This window comes from Lontra canadensis, unplaced genomic scaffold (assembly GCF_010015895.1).
Source record: "Lontra canadensis isolate GAN:19392208 unplaced genomic scaffold, GSC_riverotter_1.0 scaffold87, whole genome shotgun sequence".
Taxonomy (NCBI): Eukaryota; Metazoa; Chordata; class Mammalia; order Carnivora; family Mustelidae; genus Lontra; species Lontra canadensis.
The window spans coordinates 5,946,438-5,967,683 of NW_022631081.1; the positions used below are offsets into that span (position 1 = coordinate 5,946,438).

The 21,246-nt window shown below is 40.4% G+C and overlaps 1 protein-coding gene across 1 annotated transcript in view; it reads left to right on the forward strand.

Moving 5' to 3' along the window:
- The window catches only part of SLC5A1 (solute carrier family 5 member 1), a 68,597-nt gene that overhangs the window by 37,761 nt on the left and 9,590 nt on the right, over positions 1-21,246 (forward strand). Inside the window, exons 6-14 of the mRNA XM_032883228.1 lie at positions 849-954; positions 2,095-2,175; positions 3,407-3,627; positions 3,868-4,003; positions 5,448-5,555; positions 9,968-10,118; positions 12,573-12,741; positions 16,681-16,896; positions 18,854-18,959. Coding sequence (XP_032739119.1) covers positions 849-954; positions 2,095-2,175; positions 3,407-3,627; positions 3,868-4,003; positions 5,448-5,555; positions 9,968-10,118; positions 12,573-12,741; positions 16,681-16,896; positions 18,854-18,959 — 1,294 coding nt within the window. The remainder of the gene's footprint in view (positions 1-848; positions 955-2,094; positions 2,176-3,406; positions 3,628-3,867; positions 4,004-5,447; positions 5,556-9,967; positions 10,119-12,572; positions 12,742-16,680; positions 16,897-18,853; positions 18,960-21,246) is intronic.

A 21,246-nucleotide genomic window follows, 5' to 3' on the forward strand; every position in this document is an offset into this window, starting at 1 on the left:
TAGATCAGCAGTCTACAAGTGGGTTAGGAGGAACCTCAAGGTGTTAATAGTTATTCCTTGGCAAACAAAGTTCTATAGTTAAATAAGTTTGTGAAGGGTCATTTACCATGTTACCCTCCTGGGAATTCATAGTACATACTGTATATTAAAGGCTCAGGGGAGTTGTGTAGTGAGGAAACTGTCTTAACTTTGCTTAATCCAGCTTTTTACAGATATCTGACTAGGGAATCCTTTTCTTCCCCCCCTTGGGATATCTATTATCATCTTGAATAAAGCCTGTTGAGAAACTTAGGAATAGAACATAACTCTGAGGTGCTTCTGTGTTTTTTTTTATTAAAAATTTTTTTTTCTGGTAAGAACACTTAACATGCCATCTATCCTTTTGACAAATTTTAAGTGTAAAATACATTGTTGTTGACTATAGGCACAGTGTTGTGTGGCAGATCTCTAGAGCTTATTCATTTTACTTAACTGAAACTTCATGCCTGTTGATTAATAATTCCCCATTTCCTTCTCCCCTCAGCCTCTGGTATTCACCATTCTAGTCTTTGATTATACAAATTTAAGTGTTTTAGATACCTTATATATGTACTTGTCTCTCATATTCTTATCCAGAGATAAAAATATGGACCTTTAGTTGGGGGATTTAACCAAAGGGCAAGAGGGGTGTGAACCAACATTGGGCCCAGAAATCACAGGCATTGACAATACTCAGGAGACATCTTCTGCTACTTCCTTCAAGTTTGCCTCTTTGTCTTTGCAGCTGAAGTGCCTCAACCAGGCTCTAGGTGCAGCCTGCAGCCAGCTGGCCTCCTTCACCCCTAACTCTGCCTCTTCTCTTCTTCTAGGCAGACATCTTTTCTGGGGCCATATTTATCAACATGGCCTTGGGTCTGGATCTGTACCTGGCCATCTTTCTCTTATTGGCAATCACTGGCCTTTACACAATCACAGGTGAGTCCATACAAATGACTCAGCCAAAGCCCAGGAAAGGAGAAGGAAGTAGGAGACATAGCTTTTCCTCTTGAGGAAGAGAGATACATCCAGGAAACAGTTTTAGGATGGAGTGTTTGCTTAGTCTCAATGCTTAGACCCTAACAAGTTATATGGGGACCCCAGAAAACTCTAGTGTTGGCTGGAATAGTCAGTGTAACTTCTTCTAGGAAGTGTGGCTGGGACTGGCCTTCCAGGTTGTGGCTAGAAGTTGGTTGAGTTGGGAGAATCAGAGAGGGAGTGCCAGGTGCAGGGATGGGGAGAGCAAAGGAATGGAGTCAGGAATGGGCATGGCATGGCGCTGGGGCAGGGTGAGCAAGCAGGTGCATTTAGTTGGAGAAGGGTGGCCAATGGGAGGTAGCTGAGGTGTGTGTGGAGTGATAAGTTCAGGTAGTTCAAAAGAGGTCACATGCAGGGAGTTTGGAAGCCAGAAGAAGGCCTTGGGTTTCATGAGATAGGCACTGGCAGGCACTGTAGGCGGGAAGGGAGGGAGTGATGCACAAAAAAAGAGATTTTAGAGGAAGACTTGAGAGGTGACTAGAGAAGCTGGTGACAGGAATAGCAGTTGGGGTGTTACTCTGCTCCTGATAGTGGGCCCAGGGTCAGCAAGGGAATTTACTGCCCAACTGCAGCCCCACAGCTTTGGGGACAAGAAGGTACTTAAATGGTCTGAGTAAAGAGAGAGCAGACATGCATGGAAGTAGCTCTTCAAAAAGTGCTGATTCATTAACACCCAAACACCCTGTAGAGATGGACTCTCTTTGCTCTTCCTTGCCTTTGTGGGAGAAAGTTCTTACCAGAGCCATCTCCTTTGCGCCTTCTTCTGCCTTCAGTCACATCAAACTCTTCCTCAAATAGGGAGAAACATTCTCCTTTTTCCAAGGTCTTCTCAGCATTTCTGTGAAAAGTAAAGGTATAGAAACATGTTGGGTAGTAGATTGCTATAACAAGACAAGGGAGGAAAGGAAAGAAAGGCAGACAGGTGACTGAGGGGTGTGCTCAGAGGATGTGCAGAGGGAGAGGGCCAGGGAGTGGGCAAAAGACAGACACAGGTGTTCCTCCTACATGAGGTCACATGTATTATTTCCTTTGCCTGTTTAGGGGGCTTGGCAGCTGTGATTTACACGGACACTTTGCAGACGGCGATCATGCTGGTGGGGTCTTTTATCCTGACTGGGTTTGGTAAGTGAGGCTGGGGCAGGCTGAGGAGGCAGGGAGGCAGAAGCAGAGGCCGAGGGAGAAAAAAAGCAAGTGTAGCATCCTTGCTTGCTGCTGGCCCAGGCAGTGAGCTGGGTATCCTCTGCCCTCCCTAGGGAAGTGGTCAAGCCTGGATTGCCTACCATAGTGAATGTCTGGGGGCAATTTCCTCAGCCCTGGAGAGCTCAGTCTGGGCCAGGCTCAGGCAATACCTGGTCCCTGCTGCCCTCTCTAGATGAACTGAGCCACTAGTCCTCAATGTGGACCTCTGATGTCATGGTCTGCTCTCCATGGAGAAACTGGACAAAAAAGGGATATGTCTAAATATGCATCAGGCTAAATATATTCAATGTTGTATCTTAAACCTTAGATTACATCTTATCTACATTTGATGTTAAATGTCCTTTATTTTATGAATTGATGATAGTAAGTGATCATTTTCTTGTTTATGTCCTTACTTGACAAAATTTAAACAATTAGCCAGTCTATATTGACCCCTGACCCCAACTTTGAAATTTTATTTGTCTATAAAAATCCTAAAGACAAGACTGGAGACCCTAGATCTAGAGATACTAATTATGGGAGAATCTAAAATGCATTTTGTTTTTTTAATAGGGCTCATACTCTCTGTGGATCCTGTGAAGCCTCTTATCTACTCTTTATTCCTTGTTTCCAAGAGCTTCCATTTGGTTTTCCCCAGTGACGATGGTGGTGGTAGTGGGGTCTGCAGGCTAGAATGACTTATTCAAGGGCACACAGCAAAGAGGTGGTAGGGCTCTAGACTCCTCCCCCTTTCTCTGTCTATCCTACCACACTTCTGTGACCAGGGATGGTATGGCTGAATCTGTGGATCTCCAGGTTGCTGTGCAGGATTTTAAAGGCTGCTGCTGACAGTGAAGTGTGAGGGGAAAAACATCTTTGAGTCTTCAAAACCAAAGTCTCTCTTTTAATAAATTCAAATACTTTCACATTTTGAAAAAGTTTGTGGCTGGAATACTTTCACACATTACTGCTTTAGACCCTCACAGCCAACCCCCCACCCCAGGAAGCTGGGCAGGATTAATAATCCCATTCTATGGATGAGAGAGGTGAGGCCCAGAATAGGAAAGCGACTTGCCCAAGATCACACAGGGAGGGTGGTTTCTCAGGCATTCATAGGAAGAAACCTGAATGAAGAGCTGAGAGTTTTAGGTTGCTTGTTGCTGATGTTTTCCAGCTTTTCACGAAGTGGGAGGGTATGATGCCTTCATGAAAAAGTATATGAAAGCCATTCCAACTGTGGTTACTGCGGGAAACCTCACCATCAAAGAAGAATGTTATATACCAAGAGCTGACTCCTTCCACATCTTCAGAGATCCCATCAAAGGAGACCTGCCATGGCCTGGGCTCATCTTTGGGTTGTCCATCCTTGCCCTGTGGTACTGGTGTACAGATCAGGTACCCATGCTGGATGTGTGGGGTGGACGGGGTGTTCCAGGTCTCTACAGGGATTCCTATCTAAGGTTTGTGGTGTTGGATACAGTAGCACAGGGCTCATATGGTCTGGGGTCACTGAACCTTGGGACAAGGGAATTCCAGACCAAGAACCAAGGACATGTGGGTGGGGAGCTGAAGGTAGCCAGAGAGCAATGAGAGGTCTCTGGCCTGCACCCCTCTCTTATGGGCTTTCCCTGGCAGGTCATTGTGCAACGCTGCCTCTCAGCCAAAAACATGTCTCATGTGAAGGCCGGCTGTATCTTATGTGGGTACATGAAGCTGCTGCCCATGTTCCTCATGGTGATGCCAGGAATGATCAGCCGCATCCTATACACAGGTGATGCCTCTTGCTGGACTCAGCAGCCACTTTGTCCCACTTTCCTCTCTCTGTGTCACTTCTAAAGCCCTGAAGCTCCCTGTTCTTTCTCTTCTGCCCTCTTCTTCTTTTCTTGCCACAATTACCAAACATTGTTTCCCTTTTACATAGCAAAAACTTGAGGTCACAGAACCTGTGGGGTTGTCTTCCCTGGTTCTTAACATTGACAATTACTTTAGACCCTTTTGTAAATTCTCTGAAGTCATGATACAATTCCAGCTGCAGCTTCTTCCAACTAATATTTGCTAACTTTTTGTTCAGTCTTCCTCAGGCTCTGGTGTGTGTAAGATGTCTTTAATGTCAAAGGACCCTGGCCAGTCTCTAATTGCTTATGCTCAGAACCCCGTTTCCTGGGCCATTTCTTTGAAGAGCCCTGAGACTTGTACTTTACTATCTAAGGTAATAGGGTCTTTTTGACCATTTTGTGGCTTCTCCAGCTTTGCCAGTTGCATTTTTTTGGTCAGCCATCATAGGTCCAAACTGTTTCTTGGAATATGAAATAATGGCAAAAAAGAGAGTGCCAAGGAGTAAAACTTTGGTGAGCTCCCAAAATGAAGACAGGACAGTCTGGGGGCACTTGCTGCCATTGGCTCATTTTAGGTATAATCCTATACTGGCTCACCTGTCATGAGAAAAATATTCGTAACTGAATAATTTATATTTGTATCTGAATAATTTATATTGTAATAGCAATATATAATTAAATTGTAAATTATATATTATATAATTTATATTGTACAAGACACACAAAAATATTTGAGATAATGCTATAATGAATAGGCGGTCTATGGAGCAGCACTAAATGATATAACTGTAGTAGGTACCTAATAAATGTCTGTTGATTTAATTCTAAAGAAGTTACTGGAATTTTCTCCAAGTCTCTAGATAATTTCCCCTTCCCATCTTAGGCTACTTTTTATCTTTCTCTAACACAGATTTTTCACATTTTGGAAGTACTACCCAACAACCCTCCCACTGAGGAATTCCCTCAGTCATCTGGGTGTTCAATCCTACTTGTAAAAATGCTGCTGCAAATAAACCTCAAATTAGGAGCCATGGGTCACTGTGATCATCAGGAGAAACAAGACAATAGTCACTGCTATGTTGTAGGGAGGCCTAGCTAAAATCTAAAGACTGTGCCCCCTCTCTATCCACCCTGAGCATTGCTTTATTTTCTCCCTCTTCTACCTAAGAACTCTTTTCCCCCAGTCATATCTGGGAGATGGTCATACCAGTAGGGCAGGGGCATGGCATTGTAGGGCTCAACTTGAAGTTGCACTCTCTGTGGAACCAATTCAGGGCCTTGGGCAGGAATGTCCTGTTTGAAGTCTTATTTTAAGAAAGTGAATCTTGGAAATACTTCCTTGATTTCTGCTTGCTGACATGGCTCTTCATCTTTTCCCAGAAAAAGTTGCCTGCACCGTCCCCTCAGAATGTAAGAAATATTGTGGTACTGAGGTTGGCTGTACAAATGTTGCTTACCCGACGTTGGTGGTGGAGCTCATGCCCAATGGTGAGAGTCATTTTTTCTGGCAAAGTCTTTCTTTGGAGGCTGATTTTGCTTCCTCTTTATGTAGATTTCTGTGGCCCTCTGGGGGAAAAGCCATTTCTGAGCTTGGGAGCCCAGTAGGGAAGGCTTTCCTCTGGGTGTCCTCAGCTTTTGAACACATCTTCCCTCATTGGAAAAGAGACATATGTTTAGGTTGAGCTCTATGAGATCTAGCATGTGTTCATCAGTCAGGTGTGGAAAAGAGGTGATCTGAAAATGCGCTAGTGAAAAACACAACTTTTCCATGCTCATCTAGAATATCTTTCAGAACTCTCCAACAGACATTAACATGAAAGTTTGAACAAGTGGAATTTTCCCTTGGAAATGCATTAATATTCCAAGGAAAAACCTGGAGGGAAAGGCAAAACAGTTTTAACTATAGAATGAGGAAGTTTTAAAAACTTCCCAAAGAGGCAACTTACGGAATGGGTGAAGATTTTATTTGCAAATGACACTACATATAAGGGGCTGGTATTCAAGATCTATAAAGAACTTCTCCGACTCAAGACACAAAAAACAAAGAATCAAATCAAAAAATGGGCAGAAGACATGAACAGACACTTCTCCAAATAAGACATACAAATGGCTAACAGACACATGAAAAAGATGTTTGGCATCATTAGCCATCAGGAAAATTCAAATCAAAACCACATTGAGATACCACCTTATAACATTTAGAATGGCAAAAATGAACAAGGCAAGAAATAGCAAATGTTGGAGAGGTTGTAGAGAAAGGGGAACCCTCTTACACTGTTGGTGGAATGCAAGTTGGTGCAGCCACTTTGGGAAACAGTGTGGAGGTTCCTCAAAAAGTTAAAAATAGAGCTACCCTTTGACCCAGCGATTGCACTACTTGGCATTTACCCCAAAGATGCAGATGTAGTGAAAAGAAGTGAAAAGACATGCACCCAATGTTCATAGCAGCAATGTCCAGAATAGCCAAACTGTGAAAGGAGACTAGATGCCCTTCAACAGGTGAATGGATAAAGAAGATGTGGTCCATATAAACGCTGGAATATTACTCAGCCATCAGAAAGGATGAATACCTAACATTTGCATCAACATGGATGGAACTGGAGGAGACTACACTAAGTGAAATAAGCAGAAGAAGACAATTATTATATGGTTTCATTTATTTGTGGAAAATAAGGAATAGCATGGAGGACATTAGGAGAAGGAAGGGAAAAATAAAGGGGAGGGTAACCAGAGGGGTAGATGAACCATGAGAGACTATGGACTCCGGGAAACAAACTGAGGGTTTTAGAGGGGAAGGGGGTGGGAAATGGGTTATCCCGGCGATGGATATTAAGGAGGACACATATTGCAATGAGCACTGGGTGTTATACACAAACAGTGAATCATGGAACATTACAGAAAAACATAATGATGCACTGTATGGTGACTTACATAACATAATAAAAAAATTAATAAAGAAATAAAATAAACAACAACAACAACAACAACAAAGGATGAGGAAGTTTGAGGCAGTAGATGGATGGGCCACAAGGGGGCTACAGAGAATGTGTTATCCTTGGAGTCCAGAATAGTTAGAGTTTTGGGGTAGGCCTTTAGGGTTACTGTTCATATTTCATGTCGAAGAAAAAAATCTAATTCTGGATCAAGGGATGTAAACCTCATTAGGTTGAGGGGCCTCAGGAGAATAAAAATTCAAAGGTACTGAACAGGAAAATTTGCAATAAACTTACAAAATTTTATCATTGAGAAGAAACCTAGAGACTAGTCAAACCTCTCCATTTTATAGTTAGGGGAAACTGAGACCTACAAAAGGAAAATGATTTTTTCCAAGGCCACACAGCAACTCAGTATCTGGCTTGCTTAACTGTGCTCAAGGCTGGAATTGAAGAATTTTTTTTTTTAACTGCAAACTGGATGTGTGACCTTGTGCAAACCATTTGCATTCAAATTCTATAAAAATGGGGGTAATCGTTAACAATTCCACTGAACCAGGCTGCTTATTAATTAAGGTTGCAATAAGAAGAGTCACATGGCTGGTTCTTTTAGAGTTCTGGTTTGGATTACACTGTAATTTATTTATGTTATTTTTCTTTCTCTCCTTTTTTTTAAGATTTAAAATTTTTTGGAATGATTTACTTATATTTATTTATTTAAAAAGGATTTTATTTATTTATTTTTCAGAGAGAGAAAGCACAAGCAGGGGGAATGGCAGGCAGAGGGAGAAACAGGTTCCCTACTGAGGGACCGTGATGTGGGACTCAGTACCAAGACCCCAGGATCATGACCTGAGTCAAAGGCAGGTGCTTAATGGACTGAGCCACTCAAGCGTCTCTACTAAGTTATTTTAGAGAAAGAACATGAGTGAATGGGGGAGGGGCAGTGGGAGAGAGAGAGAGAGACCCTTGAAGAAAACTCTGCTCAGCGCAGAGCCCCACATGGTGGTCAGTCCTAGGACCCTGAGATCATGACATGAGGCAAAACCAAGGAATCAAATGACAGAGCCACCCAAGTTCCCCTAAAAATTTTTTTTAAAGTAGGGGTGCCTGGGTGGCTCAGTGGGTTAAATCCTCTGCCTTCCGCTCAGGTCATGATCTCAGGGTCCTGGGATGGAGCCACATCGGGCTTTCTGCTCAGCAGGAGTTGAATTGTGTGCCTTAAGTGATGAATAGCTCAATAAAGTTTTCAATGGAGGAAAAAAAAAAAAAAGACAAGGCTGTATTCCCAGCTCTGACCCTAAGCAAGTTACGCCAACCTCTGGGCCTCACTTCTTGGTGTGTTGAATGGGGATAATACTACCCTTCCCAAATCAGAATAAGGGATTGTTCTTTTAAAATTTCTCCCAATCATGGCCAACATGGTTTGCTATAATCTCTATTACTACTTCCATACCAAGGAGAACATAAAGGTGTCCCTGCTAGGGAATTTTTGTTAGTATATTCAGAGGTGTGCAACCATCACCATAATTTTAGAAAACTTTTATCGTCTCCAAAAAATCCTGTACCTATTAACAATCACCCCATATTTTATCCCATCCCCTAGGCAACCACTGATCTACTCCCTCTCTCTGTGGATTTGCATAAACAGGGTTATACATAGTTGTTCTTTGTGTCTGACTTATTTCACTTAGAAGAATGCAAGGTTTATCTACATTATAGCATGCATTAGTACTTCACCCTTTTTATTGATAAATAATATTCCATTGCATGGATATATCACACTTCGTTTATCATCAGTTGATGAACATTGTCTTGTTTCTACTTTTTAGCTATAATAAATAATACTATTATGAACATTCATATTTGAGTTTTTAAAAAGATTTTTTTATTTATTTTAGAGGGAGAGAGAGTGGGGGGCACAGAGGAAGAAGGAGAGAGAGAATCCTAAGCAGAATCCCCGCTGAGCACGGAGCCCAATGAGGGGCTCAATCTCATGACTCTGAGTTAATGACCTGAGCCAAAATCAAGATCAACTGACTGAGTCATGTTCATGTCCAAGTTTTTATGTGAACATGTATTTTTATTTCTTTTGAACAGATACCTAGGAGAAAAATTAATGGGTCATATGATAATTGCATGTTTGATTTGAGAAACTGCTAGAGTATTTGCAACAGTGGCTGTGTCCTTTTACATTACTGCCATCAATGTATGAGGGTTCCTATTTCTCCACATCTTCACCCACACTTGTTGTTATTTGTCTTTCTTTTTTTTTTTTTTTAATTATAGCCACCCTAGTGGGTACAGAGTAGTATTTTATTGTGGTTTTTGGTTTGAATTTCCTTGATGTTGAGGATCTTTTCATGTGATTATTAGCCACTTGTTTATCTTCTTTGGAGAAGCTTCTATTCAAGTTCTTTGTCTATTTTTAATTGGATTATTTGTCTTTTTTTATTATTCAGTTATATGTGTCCTTTTATATTCTGTACACTAGACCCTTATTAGACATATGAATTGCTAGTATTTCTTTCCATTCTCTGGAGATTTCACTTTATTGAAAACATCATCTTTTGAATCATAGTTTGAATCTTTCTGCTATACCATGAATTTTTAAAATAAAAGACCTTATAAAACTCCTCTTAGATGGAATCACACATATATCATCAGCACCATCACCATTAACCACTATCACCCCATCACTACCACCACTACCACCACCATCATCATCATTCAGTTGCAAAGTATTTATTCATACATATTTTGTCCTTATCTCTTTGTTGACTGCTTTGGGCTTCCAGTATAATTTAAAGCCATAATTCATTCCTTGAAATACCTAGTCTTTCTAGAGAGACAAGTTGGAGAACATGGCATGGTTTTGGAAGGCAAACAAACCTTGAGTTCTCACAATTTCCAAGTACAAAAAGCTGAGTTGCTGTGTGTGCCACTCAGGTCCTCCTTCTCTTTCAGGACTGAGGGGCCTGATGCTGTCAGTCATGTTGGCCTCTCTGATGAGCTCCTTAACCTCCATCTTCAATAGTGCCAGCACCCTCTTCACCATGGACATCTACACTAAGATCCGGAAGGGAGCATCTGAGAAAGAGCTCATGATTGCAGGAAGGTAAGTGCAGCATCTTCTTGCCACCAACCATGAAAGTTTGAATGATCTGTACTATCCCTCAAGGTAGAGAAGACTGGTACATGCTTGGGTAGAATGGGAGTAACCTCTGTCATTAGTTATATTTATACTTTAGTGACATTTAACTTTAAATTGAGGATCATTGTGGTGCCTGGGTGGCAGATGGTTAAGCCTCTGCCCTTGGCTCATGTCATTATCTCCAGGTCTTGGGATCGAGCCCCATGTTGGGCTCCCAGCTTGGTGGAGACTCTGCTTCTCCCTCTCCCTCTGCTTCTCCCCCTGCTTGTGCTCTCTGTCTCTGCTTGTATCTCTCTCAAATGAATAAATAAATTAAAAAAAAAGAAAAATATAAATTGAAAATCGTCAAACAATGCCTGTCTGGAGTAAGATAGGACATCAGAAATCATCCAATTTAACCCTCAGTTTATCAACAAACAAAAGGAGGCTTGTCTTGCCTAAATCCATGTAGTCTGGACAGTGGCAGAAACAGGACTGGAATTCAGGCCAACTGAGTCCTTGTTCAAGGCCCTTTATGCTGCCCCATGTGGCCCTCCTCAGCCCTCTACGCTGTATGTCTTCACATGAGCCATCTTCAAGGCCCAGACGCCTCTGATGCCTTGACCATTTGACCATTTGCTGCAACATTTTTGCATTTGACTGTGAGGGTCAAGTGATATTGTGCTTGGGAACATGCTCTGTAAAGTCTAAAACACCACGCTATATGTACATTTATTATTTCTAAATGAGATAGTGGACAAAACAGAATACTGAAAGACGGAAGGGTTGATACATGGGTCAGAGGTACTCATAATCTTGACTATCCATCGAGCAGATGCTTGGAGAGAGGACTAACTAAAGCTCTGCTGTGTCTCTTTCTGGGGCTCTGGCAGGTCAACTTCCTCAGAGCAGAGGAATCAAGTCCCTGTGAGGTCAGTCAAGGAAAAGTTCCATAGTGAGTGTGGGAGGGGTATGGGCTGCCACCTCATAGGTCTCATCAATAAGATTAGGGCAAAGGAAGGAAAGGGGACAGGCCACTGTCAGGTGTTGAAACACCTGGCACTCAGGGAAGATCTAACCAGGCCCGAGTCTACACCTTTGCTTCACAGAAATCAGAACCATCACCCTGACTGGTTTTACCTTAGAAAGGACTTTACTGTTTCCTGTTTCTCCCCTCCTCCCTTTTATCTATAAGAGGCAACATGAGAAGAGAACCATTTTGTTGCTTTGCTCAGGGATGGCCCCCTTGGCTCTGAGATTGTTGGGGCCCACACTTTTTTATATCCCATGACTGCTGCCCTGGATTTTATCCCTGCCCTAGATGAACTTATAGAAAACAATTCCAGACTTTGCTATGGTGACTGTAAGAGCAATCAAGGGCTCAAAGAAGGAAGAGGTGAACATGGCATGCAGTAGTTGGGGAAAGCTCCTGGAATAGGGAGGCCTGACCCGAGGCCAAAATGATGGGTAGGATTTGGGTATATGGGGGCAGTGGAAGGGGATTCCAGAAGGAGAAATATATGAGTGAAAACACTGCTTTGTAAAGGTTAGTTTAAGATTGTTTCACCTTAAATTCATGTAAGGTAAAGGAATCATAGCCATCTTTCTAATTAAATCAAAAGCACAAGTAAGGGGAGCTTGTAAGGGAACCCTCCAATCTCTTCATGACTTGAAGTAAAATTCAAGAGGAGATCTGGAAATACTTGGTAGTGTCCCTTTCTTTCTAGACTGTTCCTTTATAAACTCTTTTTCGTTGTGGTCTTCACTTTATTATGAGGAAGAGGAGGAGGAGGGGAAGGAGGAGGAGAAGAAAATAAAAATTATGGTCTTTACTATTTATTGAGTACCTACTGTTTACTAGGTGTTTTACTATAGCTGATCCTTATTCTAGAATTGCAAGGTCAGTCATATTATTCCCAATTCACAGACAGAGAAATTGAGATTCAGAGAGGTTAAGCAAGGTATCCTATGTCACACATAGAAAAGAAAAATTTGAGTCCAGGACCCTTGTTCCTACATTCTACTACTTGTCAAAGTGTGATTCTCTTATGGCAGTTACTGGTTTAGGTTTGTCAAGTGCATTTCATTTATTCACAGGCACAGATGACTTTCTCATAGAGGCAGAATACAGATGGAAAAAAAGTCTCAAGAATGAATTTGCTAATTATTTTTTCTTGCCTATGGTAATATTATACACATACACACATAATATGTATATATAATATACAATAAATAAAATGATACACACACATATAAATATCTACATTTATGTGTATATATATTTGCTATATATATATAATATATATATACACACACATCTGACATATAGTAATCATATACATATGATACATATATATGTCATACATCTAACACATAGTAATATATATTTATTCATATAGAGCCATTTATTGACATTGTATTGGGGGGTTTTGATTTCAGGTTGTTCATCCTGGTGCTGATAGGTATCAGCATTGCTTGGGTACCCATTGTGCAGTCAGCACAAAGTGGGCAGCTCTTCGATTACATCCAGTCCATCACCAGTTACTTGGGACCACCCATTGCAGCTGTCTTCTTGCTTGCTATTTTCTGGAAGAGAGTCAATGAACCGGTAGGTTTCATTTTTGCATGTCCTGAAAAGCCACTCTGACACAGAAATTCCCACCTGGAGTGCCATATTCTGTATGGGAGGGATTCTATTTCCCAGAAATCTCAAGCAGAAATAGATGTGCTGCTGAAGGTTTTTATGGCAAAGTCTTCAGGGACTCTCCTGGGTATACATTCTTTTGGATTCACCTCTCCTCCTTGCTGCAGGTTCCAAACTCATTCCCAACTAATGATATACATGTTCCATCCAACCTGACTGACTTTGGCCTATTAACATGGCACTAGCCTGGAACTTTGTATCCCAGGCGAGCAGCTCCAGAGGAAGTCCTAGTACAGGCTCCCTCTAGTGGTTCCTTTAAAAAAAATTTCCTTTTTATTATTTATTTTTATTTTTATTTTTTTAAAAGTTCTATTCAGCCACTGTATGGCACATCATTAGTTTTTGATGTAGTGTTCCGTAATTCATTAGTTGCATGTAACACCCAGTGCTCATCACAACACGTGCCCTCCTTAATACTCATCACCTTGTTACTCCATCCTTTCACCCCCTTCTCCTTTGTAACCGTCAGTTTGTTTCCCAGGGTCTGTAGTCCCTCATGGTTCATCTCCCTCTCTGATTTCTCTCCCTTCTGATTTCCCTCCCTTCCCTTATGATCTTTTGTGCTTTTGTTTACATTCCACATATGAACAAAGCTATATGAGAATTGTCTTTTTCTGCTTGACTTATTTCACTTGACATAATCCCCTCTAGTTCCACCCATGTTGATGCAAATGGTGAGTATTCATCCTTTCTGATGGCTGAGTAATATTCCATTGTATATATGTACCTCTAGTGGTTCTGCAGTGAGCTTGGCTTTCCAGCCAGCACCTCTCAAGGCCCAGTGAAAAAATGATGTCCTGGTGCTCAAGCAATTTATATGCAAAACAACATAAGGTAGATAATAATTGAGGGATAAAACATAGCATAGAATATGAGAAGGATTCACGAAAGACTATATTAGCATGGGCTGAACTAGAGGGAAGAGAGGTTGTGCAAAGCAGAGAGAACAGCACCAGAACTTGGAGGCAGAAGTGAAAGGATAAGTGTGAGGATGAGGAGTTTGAAAGGCATTTCACATGACTTGAGAAGGAGTTTGTGTGTATGGGTTAATGGAAGAAATGCTAGACAAGAATGTTGAAGTTAAATTAGGAATGGCTCCTTTGAAAAAGCCAGGCCAGAGAGTTTGGATTTTCATTGGGGTGCTGTTACAGGTTTTGAAGCACCATGAAAAGGATGCCTTTGGATATGGCTTCTGACTGGGGTGTTGCTCACCTGTCTCTGTATTAATAAACCATCTGCACACTCAGGGAAGGCTGGGATCGAGTGGGGATAATAACTGTGTAGCCTATTTTCTGAAGCAGTATCAATGATGACATATTTTTGGTTAGAGACAACCCCTTTCTCCCAATAGGACAGAAACAAATATACACTTGGGAAATACCTCACTGGAATGACCCAGCTTTGAAGTGTAAAATTATGTGTGCTTCTCTTCACTCAACATTTGACATTAGGAACATAGTCCAGATCTGCTGGCAACACAAAACTGTATGCACAGATAAATACCCTTGAGAGATCAGAATTAAACCTGCAAGTGATCATGACTGGTTTGAGAAATAGTCACACTCTTAAGATTTATTTCAATAGGGATTGGCAGAAGCTGAGAGATTTCTAAAATACAAGTTAGTATAGTGTGGCTAGAAGCCCAACTGGGTATTGCTGTGGATTAAAAACAGATTGAGTTCAAAAAAGGACTGTGGCAGCCAAAAAATAAGGCTAAAAATTGGGATAGAGTGTAGTGGTTCTCAACTGGGGGAGATTTTGCCCTTCCCCAAGGGAACTTTTGGCGAAGTCTGGCAACATTTTTGATTGGCTTTGATTCAGAAAATGCTACTAGTATCTATTGTGTGGAGGCCAATACACAAGACAGCTCCCCTCATGCTCACCCCCCCAGTCCCAAAAGAATTATCCAGCCCAAATGTCACAGGTCTGAGGGTGAGAAGCCATTGCTAGAGTCTCTGGAGAGTAGCACATAGAGACTACAAAATGATTCTCAGGACTGGTCAGGGATTGTGTTTAATGAGGGGTGACTCATTAAAGTCTTGAGGAAAATGTCAAAATTTCCCAGATTTTTCAAGAGCCTCTTGAGAATAGAATTAAAGAACAGGAAGATAGTAATTGCCAAAAGAGAAGGACTGTATGTTGGCTAATTCAATTAAATAATTAATTGAAATTAAATGAAAATTGAAATTAAATTTAAAAAGTTTTATTTATTTATTTGTCAGAGAGAGAGAGAGAGCACACACAAGCAGGGGGAGAGCCAGGTAGAGAAGGCAAAGGGAAAAGCAGGCTTCTGGTGAGCAAGGGACCCAATGTGGGACTCAATGCCAGGACCCTGAGATCATGACCTGAGCCAAAAGTAGACACTAACCAGTAGACACTGACCCAGGCATCCTGCTAATTGAATTTAAATAAAAAGAAAAAAGCAAAAAATCAAAAGAGAAGAAAAACTTTATAGCAGATTTTATCAATACTATTCACACAAACTAAAGTAAAAAAATTTTTTTTTGAATGAATATGTGTGTGAGGAATGAATGGGGGACATCTTTTTCCTCATCTATCTATCACTTATCTATCTGTCATCTATCTATCTATCTATCTATCTATCATCTATCCTTTAGCATCTACTATCATCTATCTACCTAGCAGATACTTCCAGATGTTAGACAGAGAGCTGACAACACAAAGGGAATAAATCTTGGTTCCTTCCCTGGGCAAATTTCCAGTTCAGATGGGGAGACAGAGAAGTGATTGAGTGATTCCACAGAAGTGGAATTGGTGCTGGAATTGGAGGTGTGTCTATAGTGCAGTCACCACACGGAGGATGGGCCCACCCAATTCTGTCCTAGGAGAAGAGGGGACATTTAAACTAGAACAAGGTTACCAGGAAGGGAGGGGCTTGTGTTCTCCCAGATAAAGAGTGACCTGTACAAAGACCTAGGACATGAATACACTGATAATGGAACACACCTAGGATATAAAGTGCAGGGGTACCCATGGCTAGGAAAGTTCAAGGATCAACATTTGACATGAAAGCTCTTTTTTACCACCCTTCTATGAGCTCACTGTACTTTGTCACTGATCCTTTTAAAATGTGGCCTCTAGATTCAGACCTGGTTCTCTAGGTGAAGACTGACCGAAAAGGAAGCAAGAAGGAAATAAGGAAGGAAGGAAAGGAGGGAAGGGGTTAAAAAAAACCCTGAAAAATTGTATCCCAGTATTTTTAGTCTCTTAAAGGATTTCCATATTTCTAATATGCAAACCCAAAACTTAATGTAAAGACACATAATATAATCTTGTGTTTTCAAATTAAAAACAGTGACTTTGGATCTATAAAAGGGGCTAATGAAGAAAGTAGTATTTATATTTTGATGGAAACATTCTTTTCTCTTCCATCCCTCAAAGACCCAATTTGTTTTCAAAGACTTCAAGGAAAACAAATTATTTCACAAGTAATTACATTACCTTTGAATGTGCTTAAATCTGGAGGCTGATGGTGATAGCAGCTACAGGAACCAGAGTCAAATTATTTTTAAAATTAAAAATTAATTTTTGGAATTAAGGCTTTGGGTTGACACTAGACAAAGTTATTAGACACTGTTACCCCATTATATTATGAATCTTGTTTTATGACCCAGGTAAAATCATGTCACTGAAACATGATAAACACACCTTCAGGCTTGGCCTGACATCACACTCTTAGCCATATTCTGGATGCCAGCATTCCGGCTTCAGAAGGCCTGAAGCTATTATTTGTCTCATTTTTGTTCCTTTTCCTCTGTTTCCCAGGAATGCCCTGATGTTTTGTGTGTTTGGTGTTAATTAACCCAAGGTTTTCTTTCACAGGGAGCCTTTTGGGGACTGGTCATAGGATTTCTGGTTGGGGTGTCCCGTATGGTGACTGAATTTGCCTATGGAACTGGGAGCTGCATGCAGCCCAGCAACTGTCCCACGATTATCTGTGGTGTACACTACCTGTACTTTGCCATCATCCTCTTTGCCATATCTGTCATCGTCATCGTGGTTGTCTCTCTCTTCACCAAACCAATTCCAGATGTGCATGTGAGTATCCATTTTGGGAAATGTGTCCTGCCCTTGTTTCATGCTCATGCTACAACACCCACCTTGTTGCCCTTTCCCCAATTAAACATCTCACACTCACATGACTAAAACAGTCCTTGCTTACCATTGGTTTTACATAGAAAGACACAAGCCAGAAAACATGGTGTGCTAGCAAGGTGGTGTCAAGTGTGTGTCTTCTGTAGGAGTCCTCACCGCAGTTATTTCAGTCTAGGGGCTAATCTCTGGATCCTGCTCACCAAGTAACAGCACAGGTACAAGGGAATGAGATCACATGGGTGAGTACAGGGGCTAGCCTGGATCAGATGCTCATGTCTCAAATAGAAACTTAGATATCTTCTAGTAGACCCATGGCATACTTTCAGGGGTCTCAGCAAGGGACATAGTTACAAAAAAACCACACTCAGGGAAATATGAAGTATGATATACCCTTAATTTTTTCCCCAATTAACCCTCCAAACAATTATCCATATAATTTGAGGAATTTCAAACAATATCAAAGTCCAATTGATTCAAGACTCCAAAATAGCAAATATTCTTCTTTAATTCTAGATGTCATCCTTGGTTTAGGATTTATTCATAGCTCTCCCAATGCAGATGAAAATTTCCAATTATAGGTCACTTTTACCATAAACAATATAATCTGGGCATCCAACACAGCTAATACTTTACCTTTTTCAGGTTTCCAAGAACAGAGCTAGAGTTAACCCAAGATCATGTTAGTCCATAGAGAAAGAGAAGGGTTTTTTTTTGTTTTGTTTTGTTTTTTTAACTTTTTACTCATGCATATACAAATACAGGGACTTATGGAATCCCTAAGAGACCTTTGACATCCTTGCCAAATTTTCAAAACTGTACCTAATCTTAATGTCAAACAAAGACTGCTTTTATAGAAGAAGAATCACCATTATGTTTATTGGCTGAATCTGTCAATAGGCTTTCTTTGTGTTGTATTAACTGCTTCCTGATGTCTCAGTGTTTGCAAGTATTGCAGCCCTAAACACATTTAGCCCCAGGATTCCTCTTTTTTTTTTTTTTCCTTAAAGATGTTATTTATTTATTTAACAGAGAGAGACACAGAAGGAGAGGGAACACAAGCAGGGGTAGTGGAAGAGGGAGAAGCAGGATTCCTGCTGAGCAGGGAGCCTGATGCAAGGCTCCAAACTAGGACCCTGGGATCATGACCCGAGCTGAAGGCAGACAGCCAGGCGCCCCATCTGTGATTCCCCTTGAAGTAGAGAAAGCAACGTAGTCACCGAAGAGGGCATAGCTGGAATGAATACATTTCATTGACTTTCAGACTTCTTCAAGTTTCTGGTTTCATGTTCATAGAAATTGTCTCCAGTGCTACTCAATTCTAATATGGTTCATGATTCTACAGATTATCTTCTTATAATGTGACAAACACATGGTGCAAACTCTGCTCTTACACTTCTGGTCTGGAGAAATGGGTTTTTGGTCTTCTTTCTTAGCACCAATGCTAAAAGGAACAAATTTAGTCATCATATATAAGAAGAGTTCATTCATTCAAGACAGACATTTCTTTATTCAAGGCGATCTCTTAGTCTTTGAATATTATAATAAGGGTTTGTATATTCATGTATATAATTTACATTGAAGTGCTCAACATACTTAGAGATAATGTGGATATAAACTGTTATCTATGTTTTGGTCAGTACTGAGAGACCACGGTACCTTTTTATTGTTGTTGTTTGCATTTTTTAATAAGTTTCATTCAGCAAACACTGACCAAATCAATGTTTTAAAAGGGGCATCTCTAATATCCTCTGCATTCTAGAGCAATAACTAATCATCCACTGACCCTTTTAGGAAATGATGCACCTTTTCTTTTCTTGAGCACATCTCTTTTTTTCTCTCAGCTTCTTGGCACAAGACACTGTTTGGATCTTTCTGCCAACCTGTTTTGTTTTTTCCACAGCTCCACCGCCTGTGTTGGAGCCTGCGCAACAGCAAAGAGGAGCGTATTGACTTGGATGCAGGAGAGGAGGACTTTCAAGAAACCCCAGAAGAGACCATTGAAATAGGTGATTTGTGATTTAGAGCCTATCCCAAGCCCTAAAATGTTACTCCTCCAACAGAAAGACTACCTTACTGAAGTCTTTACAAAATGCCTACATCAAAGCTCAGATTTCTCTTTATGTGAGTGAGGTGGGGGATGAGATAGATAAATGGATTTTGGGAAGTTCACTCTGAGGCCTGGTCAAGAGGAATAGAGAGGTGCAGAATCTCCTCAACCTCCTTATACCTCATAGTTCACAGTGCTCTGTAAGTATGAGTGGTGTATTTTCTACCCTGACTTGACTGGGGCATGACATGGGAGAAGGAAAGAGTCAGAGCCTGTGAACTGAAAGCAGATGGAATCTAAGCTATGGTCAGTCTAGTGACACCAGGAGGATGGGTGAGAGGCTCGTTGGTGTCTTATATCCACATAAGATTTAGAAAATTAAATTTTTCTTAAGTCCAGTAAGATAATGCTTAGTCAGTGTTCAGAGATTTATCCTGATCATGGAGAAAAGTTTTCCTCAACTTATGTATTGGAACTTTTTCTCTTTACTTGGGACTGGTGCACACATGGAGGATGGTTGTGGAGATGTGTGATGTGCCAAGGTGTGGGAGCACAAGGTCATAGGTGCTTTATCTGCGGGACTAGAGGTCTCATCACTCCATCTGAAGGAAAGTACAGGTACAGCAGAATAAATTCTGAATATGGCCATCAGAAATATCAGAGAATCCTAGCTTTGGAAAGGGCCCTAAAGATCATTTATTCTTATAGTCCCATTTTACAGATACATAAATTGAGGTCAGAGCCTATTATCCCAGCTCTGATATAATCTGCTCTTGACCAAGACATTTTAGTTCTGAAACCTGTGACTCTGCATGTACTGGAAGGAACCTGGAGCCATAGGCAGTTGACCAGGTTGTTGAAAAAGATAGACCTTTTCTGCTTCCATGGAGCAGGGAGGCATCAATATGCTGCCTGCTTCTCCCACTTCCAAAAGTGTCTCCACACTGAGGGAGAATATAACAGATTTTAAATTTCATTTAGCATTATACACCATCCATGTTATTGCAAATGACAAAATTTTATTCTTTTTTATGGCTGAGTAATATTCCATGGCATCTATCATCTATCTATTTTTTATATATATATATATATATATATAGAGAGAGAGAGAGAGAGAGAGAGAGTATATATATTACATCTTCTTTATCTATTCATCTATCAATGAACTTGGGCTGCTTCCATAAATTGGCTATTGTAAATAATGCTTCAATAAACATATGAATAAGTTCTTCATATGTTTTGGATACTAACCTTTTATCAGATATGTCATTTACAAATATCTTCTCACATTCAGGAGGCTGTATTTTAGTTTTGTTGATTGTTTGCTGTGCAGAAGCTTTTTATTTTGATGTACTCCCAATAGTTTATTTTTGCTTCTGTTGCCCTTGCCTCAGGAGACATATCTAGAAAAATATTTCTATGGCTGATATCAGAGAAATAATTGCCTGTGCTCTCCTCAAGCATTTTTAGAGTTAAGGTCTCACAGTTAGGTCCTTAATTCATTTTGAGTTTATTTTTGTGTATGGTGTAAGAAAGTGGTCTAGTTTCATTCTTTTGCATGTAGCTGTCCAGTTTTCTCAACACTGCTTGTTGAAGAGATTCTTTTTCTCATTGCATATTTTTGCCTCCTTTGTTGAAGGTTAATTGTCCATATAATTGTGAGTTTATTTCTGGGCTTTCTTTTCCATTCAGTTGATCTATATGTCTGTCTCTGTGTCAATACCATATGTTTTGATTAGTACAGCTTTGTACTGTATCTTAAAATACAGAATTGTGATACCTTCAAGTTTGTTTGTGATCCTTTCAGTTTTTTTCTTCTTTTTCAAGTTTGCTTTGATTATGTGAGGTTTTTTGTGGTTCTATACAAATTTTAAGATTATTTGTTCTAGTTCTGTGAAAAATGCTGTTGGTATTTTGATAGCGGTTGCTTTGAGTAATATGGACATTTTAACAATATTTATTCTCCCAATCCATGAGCATGGAATATTTTTCCTTTTCTTTGTATTGTCTTCAATTTCTTTCACCAGTGCTTTATAGTTTTGAGAGTACAGGACTTTCATTTCCTTGATTAAATTTATTCCTAGGTATTTTATCATTTTTGGTGAAACTGTAATGTTTTCTTGATTTCTCTTTTTGCTACTTCATTTTTAGTATATAGAAATGCAATAGATTTCTGTATATTGATTTTGTATCCTACAACTTTACTGAACTCATTTATCAGTTCTAGTAGTTTTTTGGTGGAGTCC